Source organism: Cariama cristata, unplaced genomic scaffold (genome assembly GCF_000690535.1).
Source record: "Cariama cristata isolate BGI_N322 unplaced genomic scaffold, ASM69053v1 scaffold7922, whole genome shotgun sequence".
NCBI lineage: Eukaryota > Metazoa > Chordata > Aves > Cariamiformes > Cariamidae > Cariama > Cariama cristata.
The window spans coordinates 21,167-30,962 of NW_009604350.1; the positions used below are offsets into that span (position 1 = coordinate 21,167).

A 9,796-nucleotide genomic window follows, 5' to 3' on the forward strand; every position below is an offset into this window, starting at 1 on the left:
TGACCAAGCTGCTGCCAACTGGAGCTGCTGGAGGGGGAAGAGAGGATGAATTGTGATGAGAAACAGCTCCGGAGCGGAGAGCTGCAGCCGCAGGGTGACTGGCTGCACCCTGGGTGCCAGCAGTAGTTAGGGGCCCTGCAGTGTTGACAACAGCCAGTGAAAGAAGCTGATGCTCGAAGAACAGCCAAAATTGTCTGTGGTTAGAAATCTGGCTTTTCAGCTCTTGGGAAGGGGGCTTGTTCAACAAATTGGAGGAACGTGAGTTTTGAATGTGTGAAGGGACAGGACTTCACGCTCTTTGCCCAGCCAGTTGCCATTTATCAACCCATATTTCCATGAGTGAGCTCACATCGGCCAGGATGACACCCCAGACCATCCCATCCCATCCCATCCCGCTCTCCAACCTTCAGCTGTTCACCCCTGCCTGGTACAGCCTCCTCTCTTGTGGTACAGCCTCCTCTCTTGTGGTGAAAGCATTCCTGTTGCTGAGCATCAGACTGATGTGAAAATAACTGAGTTTTTGACAGAACCAGCTTATGTTGGGTTTGCAAATCTATGGAGCAACTCTGATGTGGAACCTCCCACTCCTTCCCTCCTACCGAGACAGACAGGAGGCTCAGGCAACAGCAAAAGTGATGTCTGCTGGAAAGCAATTTCAGCTACACTTCTTTCTCTCCAGTTGTGTTTTTTTCTTCTTACCGTGCCCAGCACCACAGCCTCTAGGTATCACCCAAGTGTGTGTTAAAGGACAGGGTAACAACTGGTCTTGGTGGGATGGATGGTGGCGGGGATGCACAGCTCATACTCTGTTTCTCCAAGGAACTGACAGGCAGTGAAGCCCCTGGTAGTTGCAATAAAAAGTAAAAAGGAAAGAGAACATTTGACATGAATATTATGAAATGAAAGAAAAATCTGGTGTCAATTCACTCCAGCCAGCGTAATGGGAAGACAAGACAGAAGCCTCCTACTTCCAGATTTATTTTCAACCTAGAGAACAACAGTCTGGGAGATGGGAGAATAAGAGCCCTAGACAGATGACTTACTAGAGATGTCCAATTCATTTATTGCACCTGGCACAGCATCCAAGTTCAAGAGACATGGAGCAGACGAGGATGATCCTTTGCAGGTGCCTTACTCGTCTGCATTGCAGAACATTGCCAGGGCAGGAGGAGGAAATACAGTTATGGACAGGATGCCTCCACATTGCCAGGCTTGGAGGTTTGCTGCCTGAAGAAGTCCCAGGGTAACTCCCAGACTCCCTTTCCAGGCAGTTGTATCTCTTCCTAAGTCACTACAGGGATCAGACAGATTTTCCTGCTGCTGTTTGTGTCCCATTGCTGGAGACGCTGTTCTGGAAAGCTTACAACGTACCTAAAGTAGTAATGGCTGAGTTTTGTATTGCATCAGCAAGCAGCACCAAGGGGTCTGCTTCAGATCCTGCCACTTAAAAGATGTGCCAGCCAGGACGATGTGCTCCTCGCAATGACCAGCCACCTCCATCCCTGGACTGACCTGAGGAACAAGTGCGGTCCAGTAGGAAGGACTGTTCTGCTGCTGCCACTGGCTCATCAGCAAGTCACAAGTGACCTTTGGGCTGAGGAAGACCACTTCTGTAGAGAGTTCTCCTGAGCATTCTTAACATCAGGCTGCCCGAACAGATAACTGAGAAGAAAGCAGCTCAAAAACCTGCACCAACAGGTAGATTTCCAGCAACATTGGCTCAAGGGCATTCAGAGTTGCTTGTGGCCAAACAGGAGTCAAAGACAGCGTGGGATTGCTCAATGACACAGGGCCTTTCACCCCTGAAATTGTTGAGGGAAGGCAACTAATGAGACTGCGGTGGACTACAAGGCAGCGAGCATCGGGAAGCTCGGCCTGAACACAGCCTAGGGTCTCCGCTGAAGGAGCATGGCCACTTCATCTCATGAGACGTGTCAGTCTCCAGGTTACCAAGGCTGTGGCAGGTACATGGTCCCCTAGTTGTACTGGAGCGCTAAACGGGAGCATATTGCTATTCTTCACACCTCTACCCCCAAACTTTGTAAGGGCACAGATAGGGACCACCACTGCTCCACGCCGCTCCTCAGCTCTGCTCAAAGTGAGCTGAATCCACGGCCTCCACGCATCAGGCCAGAGAAGGACACCAAGTCAGGAACATCTGTCTTTCAGGAGGAAAGGGCGCCTTGCCAGGGCCACAATCATTGTTGTCCTGGCAAGTGGGAAATCTCTAATCTACAGCCCACAAAGACTCAATTTCCATGCTGCAAGGATAAACTACTTCACTTGCACATAGGCAACTGTAGTACAACAGCGAACTGCACCTGGAGGAAACAGAAAACCCTATCGGAGTTGTTTTGGGTTACTTGAAACAGGTGACATAGGGAAGCAACTCCTGCTCTTGAATTTTAACCAGGTATCACTTTCTGCGCAGCTTCTGTGGGAGCCAGGCGAGAGGTTCAGCAAGGGCTGGTGAGCAGAAAGGCTGGCACAGGGCTTTGGACAACCTGATGGACAACAGTGCCCATTTGAAGGACAGGTTTCTCTCACCCATAGCAAGCGAAGAGAGCATCTCAGTGCTCAGCAATATCCTGTTTACAGAATGGAAATCGCTAGCTGCTGGAGCTGCACATCTAGCAGGCTAAATCACGGGGCAGAACAACCTGGATCGTTGCAGGCAGCTGCCCTGTGATCTGGAAATGTTTCTGGCATCGTGTCTCCCTTGTCTCCACGCTGAAGGTTTACAGAGCTGACAGTGCTTTGCTGTGGTTATACTGAAGCTACAAAGACCAGTGTAACTCTCCAAGCTGATGGAGTTCTTAATGGCTTTTAATTGCTCTCAGCAGGTTCAGCTCTTCAGTATCTCTCAGGGATTACATGCAGCACCAAAATAGCTTGTCTGCCGAAAGCACTTCCAATACGTTATCCGCACACCAGTCAGAGTCCAGCAACACAGCAGCAGTTCCTGGATATGCATTGTCACGCAAGTCTCCTGGGCTGCCTGGCAAGTTTGCTGGGGTCAGAGTCTGTAGAGCAAATGAGCCAGCAATAAGGAAGGAAAAAATGGATAATGACATGGGGAGGGCAAAGGGGTACCTGAAAGCCAATGTTATGGGGTGGAGGATGGCAATGCCTTGTGTAAGGAGCGAGGAGTGGGAAGCTGTGCTGCAGAGGAGGGACTGCTACCCACATGGCTGCTGGAGGAAGAGCAAACGCTGGCTCCTTCCCCAGGGCAGGCAGTGACAGGCTACTGCTCCTCACCTTCTTCTCCTCCTCCTCCTCCCTGCTCTGGCTGCTGCAGGACAGGGCGGCACCAGAGCTGCCTGCCTTGGCAAAGGGGGACTCTCACATCAGGTTGGGCGAGTATCGAGTGAGTTCCTAGGATCATGATCCTTTCTTGGCTCTGGAGGCACTTTCCCATGCAAAAAAAACCCCTCCTCTGTCCTGCCAGTCCCAACACCTTCCAGATCCTCCCAGTTCTCTTACCATGTCATGTGGCTGAACACTAACAACTTCCCAGCCAGGATGATCATTAGTTCCTCCTATTAAAGGCATCTACTCACCAATTAATATCTTTGGGCCCATTTGTTGTCTTCCTGAAGTGTTAGTCGCTTGACCGACTTGATAAACTGCTATGATGAAACAGCTGGCTTGGTAGATGAGGGGAGAGCAGTGGCCATTGTCTACCCTGACTTCAATTTGACAATGTGTCTCATACGATCCTTGTAGAGAAGCCGATGGAAATATGGGCTGGGTGATGAAACAGTGAGGTGGGCTGAAAACTGGCTGAACAGCTGGGCCCAGAGGGTGGTGATCAGTGGCATAAAGCCTGGCTGGAGGCCAGTTAACTAGTGGTGTACCCCATGGGGTCAAGACTGGGTCTGATCCTGTTTATCTTCTTCATTAATGATCTAGATGATGAGACAGAGTGTACCCTCAGCAAGTTTGCTGATGACACAAAATTGGGAGGAATGGCTGATAGACCAGAGGGTGCCATCCAGAGGGACCTTGACAGGCTGGAGAAATGGTCTGGCAGGAACGTCATGAAGTTCAACAAGGAGAAGTGCAAAGTCCTGCACCTGGGAAGGAATAACCATAGCCACCAGTAAATGCTGGGGATCACCCATCTGGAAAGCAGCTTGGCAGAAAAGGACCTGGGGTCCTGTTGGGCACCAAGCTGAACATGAATTGGCAACGTGCCCTTGCAGCAATGGATGCTAACAGTATCCTGGGCTGCCTTAGGATGAGTGTTCCCAGCAGGTCAAGGGAGGTGATCCTTCCCCTCTACACAGCATCTGTGCCCAGTTCTGGGCTCCCCAGTACAAGAGAGACAGGGACATACTGGAGAGAGTCCAGGGAAGGGTCACAAAGACAACTGAAGCACCTCTTCTATGAGGAAAGACTGAGAGAGCTGGGATTGTTCAGCCTGGAGAAGAGAAGGCTCAGGGGGTACCTTGTCAATGTGTATAAATACCTGAAGGGAGGGTGCAAAGAAGATGGAGCCAAGATCTTTTCAGTGGTGCCCAGCACCAGGACCAGAGGCAATGGGCACAAACTGAAACACAGGAGGTTCCCTCCGAACACCAGGAAACACTTTTTTTACTGTGAGGGTGACTGAGCACTGGCCGAGCTGCCTAGAGAGGTTGTGGAGTCTCCATTCCTGGAGTAGTCAAAAGCCATCTGGACGCGGTCCTAGGCTGCTGGTGCAGGGGGAGTGGACCAGATGACCTCCAGAGATCCATTCCAACCTCAACCATTTTGTGACTCTGTGTAAAGGAAGAAAGCAATACGCTTGCGAAGGAACACAGGGAGCACCTGTTAACATGCTGATGTCAGGAAAATAGGAGCATGATGAAGAACATTTCAAACTAGGGGACATCAGGTTGCCAAAGCCTCAGTGCCCTAGAAGTCAGGCCGGCAAGCGCAGTCTAGCCAGAGGTCACAAAGCAGTAGAGGAAAGCAGCAGACGGTCATGGAGGAGCACACACAGACTGCTTCCAGGTTACCTGCCATCAAATCACGAACGCTGCACACAAATGAGAGCTTGGTCCACTCTGGCTCAAGGGATAGTTTCTTACGGAAGCAGGCTCACCTACTCATATATCTGACCCTTTTCCACATTGCCCCAAGCTCCCAAGAGCCCAGAGAGACTTTGCAGCTCTCTGCCTCCTCCACCCATCCGTGCCTAGGGATGGCTGGAGTCCAGGAGGCAAGATGAAGTGGTCTCTGCCCCAGCCAGGGGCACACAGGCATCTCTAGCCTCTCCCTGGGCCTTACCCAGAGCAGGCGCTGCTCGGCAGATCGCTGCTTACCTCACCCCCCTTTTCCGCATTGCCTCAAGCTCCCAAGAGCCCAGAGAGACTTTTTGCAGCTCTCTGCCTCCTCTACCCATCCGTGCCTAGGGATGGCTGGAGTCCAGGAGGCAAGATGAAGTGGTCTCTGCCCCAGCCAGGGGCACACAGGCATCTCTAGCCTCTCCCTGGGCCTTACCCAGAGCAGGCGATGCTCGGCAGATCGCTGCTTACATCACCCAGCCAGCGGTTGCCACAGTAACCGCACTTAGGGATGAAGGATATGAGGTTTTTGGGGTAACGGAAGGACTGCCACCCTCCTGGGTGTTGTCTCGATTGCACAGCAGGAAAGGATGATGCAGTTTTCTGAAGGTGAGAAAATAAATACCCTTCCCCACACCACACTAAGCCAGGCTTCCCATCCACTCCACCCTCCCACACGCTGCTGCAGCTCCACTCTCCACAGCCCTGTGCTCCCTGGCAACTGCAGTGCTTCCTTGAACACTCAATTCAAAAAGAAAAACTGCTTTAGACAAGAAGAAATTGGCCTACCCAGGCAGGAGCCATCATTTTTCTCAGTTTCAACAGCAGATGCTCTCTGCAGCCCCGTCAGAGGGAACCAAGGCCTGACCCCCAGGAGGATCACAGAGCCCTTAGCATCAGCGGTTGAATGGATGTCTGAAGGGCTTGGATGGAAAACTCGCCGTCCCTCAGGGACACTTCCAGGCTAGTTTTCTAATAAGATCTGCTCACACTCACCTTCATTACGTGCAGGAGCAATAGCAGGAGAGGGAAGCCACACAAAACCAAAGCCTGGCAGACCTGATGGACCCTGATAGTGCTGCTCTCATCCTCAATGAAAGCAAAAACAGCCCCGTGGCTAGAGGCAGCACTTATCCCTCTGCTTCCATTGCTGGGGAGAGGAAGCATTTACAGGACACAGGTCACCCCTGCCTGATGCCCTCAGCTACATGAAGAACCAAGGGAAGACCAGGTAAAGCCTATTCCCCTTCTGCTCCAAGTCCACCTTTGCTTCATAGCAAAGCCCTCAGGGAGAGGTGCACCAGATCAAAAGAAGTTACATGGCCATAGGGGACAGGGATCAGCCATCGTCGCTGCCAAGCTCTGTTTTCAGCAGCAGTCACATGAAAAAGAAAACCTACTCTGCAGGCTCACCATTTAGGATCCAAAGGACAAACTCCAAAATCTCTTTGGAGAGGGCCCAAATGGAGGCTGTAATGCTCCAATTAGCTACTGGATTCCCTTCTGTTTCCCAATGTGCCAGCCTGGGAGGTCACAGCCTCCAACCGCCCGTCTGTTGGCTGGGAGAGCTGGGAAGAACAGGGCAAACGAGGCAGAGAGGACGAGAAGCATTCAGCCTCAAAGCACCCTAGAAAAAAGGAGGAATCTCCTGGGGATGCTCTTGCTGTGCGCTGTCTCCTCTGTAAATGCACGTGTAACCAAGTCAGCCTGTGCAATCTGCAGCCATACTGAGCGTTCCCAGCTGTGGACCCAAGTCACAAACAGCAGCGCTCCGGGTTTCAGCCTGATACAAGACCTGAGAGGTCTGAAAAATAAATCAGGGTCTGGGTATCTCTAGTTAGGCAGGCAGAGTTAGCAGACACATAAGGTCTCTATCTTGCCCTCCTCGACGATGGAAGTGTTGGTCAGGCGCTTGTTAAGGGAGCGCCAGTCCTCTGGTTGTCTCATTGGGGATGGGACAGACAAAAGGGAGAGACAGACACATACAAAGGGGACTGACTAAGATGACAGGCAGTCTTCAGAAAGCTCTTTGGATCTTTTTTTATATTGCAGGGCTCTTTCCCGAGTTATTTTGGATGAGGTGGGGAAACAACCACCAAAAAAAAAGAGCCTCATCACCTGGCGTTGTCCTAGGGCCAGTAAGTTGCATCTAGCTCTGCCACAGCACTCACGTACACCGAGGTCGGTCGTTGAGCTGAACAGCTGATCTCTCAAGCTGGAGATGCGATGCTTGGTTACCATCAACAGCTGCTAAAGGGGTCTGACAGACAAAGGGAAGGATTTGGCTCCTGTATGAGGAAGGGAAACAAAGTACATTCAAGTGATTTCAAGCTCTTCTTACCTGTTTTCTCCCTCCTGGCTGGGACCACAGCCAAATCCAGGGAAATGACGCAGGGCATGGCAAGCTACAGTCCGGTGATGGTCACCTCCAGGAGGATGGTGACATCCACCTCCTCTTCACTCAAAGCTTAGCTTAGTTGAGAAGGGTCACAGGAAAACCTTGCCTGGGCAGTTCTCAGCCCTCTGCAAGGTACACGAGGGTGACAGAGCTGGCACCCAACCCCTACCCCAGCAGAGCTGGACACCGCTGGGCAGGGCCACACGGATCGTTGGGGTCCCCCCCACTGGGGTCCCCCAGCAATGGGCAGACTTCAGGTACAGCACAAGAAGTCACCGTTCCCCAGCAAGGAGTCATCCATGCTGTGAAATACAAAGGCAGTTGGCAAAGATCGCATCGCTCACTGCTCCAATTCAGCTGGCTGAACCCCGCGCCCTATGCCATAGCCCCTCTGGCCACCTCCACCCTCGGCTCCAGGTCTGAGCCCCCAGTAAGAGAGAGCAGCAAACAGCAGCTCAAAGACACAAAAGACATTGTCCACCCTCCTCTTGTCCACCCAGGAGCACCCCCTTGAGTGAGGAAAGGTCTTGCCATATCCTCATCTTTGAAGGCTCAAAGCTACCTAGGCCATTTTCATCTTGATGGGACCACAAGTGACAAAAGGAGGCCATTTCCAGCCTACGCTCACACTTTATTATATACAGAGACACGGTGAGTGTAAGAACATCAACATGGGACACGGACAGTAAGAGAGGCCCAAAGGCACTGCCTCCTGTCCCCTTGGCGCAACCAGTCAGCATAATTTATACAAATAATACAATATTCAAACAATAAATAAGTTTAATAAATAAGATCAAGAAAATTAAAAAAAAAAATGTAGAAAGACAAAGCAGCAAGGAATGATTCTGAGGGCTGTGACACATTCACAGCAGTGACAATACCACTACCATCTCACCTGCACACTAGCAGCTGGAGCACAGACCCCCATCAGCCCTTTTCTCTCACCGTACTATGGCAAAATCCAGTTGAGGAAGGGGAACCGGGGAAGAGTTGTACAGTTCACTACCGCTGTGCTGTGGTAGCCTAGGAGCCCTCTCTCCTTCACAAGCCCCTTCGGAAAGGGTGCTTGAAAACAAGGTATAACTGCAGACCTGCTGTGCGCAGTCACAGCTTGGCTGTTTGGCACAAAAACCCCCTCAAACCAGTCTCTTCCCTTTCTACAGTCCTTCAGATGGACACTGGCACAGTTATTAACTGAGTTGGGGCACGGGATGGTGGGGGAAACATCTCTAAGGGACAGGGCAGAGCAGAGATGAGGCAACGCTCCCTGTTACTCGTGGGAGGCAGAGATGCAGCAATGCTCCCTCTTACTCGTGGGAGGCAGAGATGCTCTCATTCATCGCTCCAGAGCTTGGGCACACTCCTTCCGCATGCCCTGGCACTGATGGAGACCAGGTGGGTGATAATGCCAGCCAGTCCCCTGGCAAGGATGGGGTTACCACAAGGACTGAAGGGATGCAGCTCAGAAGTTGAGAGTTACGAGCGAAGGGACAGCAGTAAAAGGCCGCCACTGGTTATCTAAGAGAAAAATAATAATAAGACAGCCGGTCCCTAACCCCTGCAGAGGGAGAGGCCACACAGACACACTGATTTGACCCCCACCTCTGTCAGCCTCAAGGCCTCCAGCTCGCTCCCAGAGATGCTGGCAGGTAGCATACGAGGGAGAGAAGGACTCTGCCCATCATGGATACCTCTCAGCAGAAAGGAGACAACTTGAACCCTGCCCCCTCCTGCCAACCCCCCAAATTTTGCCCCCAAAGAAGGGCGTTGGAATGTGAAGAAACCAGGAATTGAGGGAATAGGGGAGTAAGAGAGAAATGGGAACAGATGGAGCTCTGGGATGGGGAACCTGACCCCTCTGCCCTCACATGTACAGACTGCTACTCATCCAGGCCCGGTATCAAGTCTGCAATGCTGTCCACATAGTAATTGGGCACCAGATCCTTGGCAGCGGCGCTGTCGCTGGCCATGTAGGCCTGCGCCTCTTCCAGGCGGGAAACACCTGTCAGGGTGAGGATGGTGGAGAGGCCGCAGTTCTTGCCGAAGAGGATATCTGTCTCCAGACGGTCTCCCACCATGAGGGTGCGGGATGGGTCAACGCCAAAACGCTCCACGATGCAATCAAACATGTACGTGTTCGGTTTCCCCACCACCAGTGCCTTGCGACCCGAAGCGGTTTCCACAGCGGCTGTGAGGCTCCCGGTCCCTAGAGAAGGTGGGGAAAGGAGGAGAAAAAGAAGTAACCGGGGGCTAACCGGCTGCGGGCTGGGTCCCACCACCGGATAAGCAAACGGGGTGCTGGCAACATGGTTTTGGGAGCCGGCAAGGATGCGTGAGGGCAGCCCTG

General features: G+C 52.1%; 1 protein-coding gene across 1 annotated transcript; it reads right to left on the bottom strand.

Moving 5' to 3' along the window:
- Positions 1–9,329: 9,329 nt before the first annotated feature.
- Positions 9,330–9,655, bottom strand: LOC104158001 (pyridoxal phosphate phosphatase-like; the record flags this gene model as incomplete). Its single annotated transcript, XM_009695556.1, has 1 exon — positions 9,330–9,655. A coding segment is annotated over one exon (326 nt), but the record flags the coding sequence as incomplete, so codon positions are not given.
- Positions 9,656–9,796: the final 141 nt, after the last annotated feature.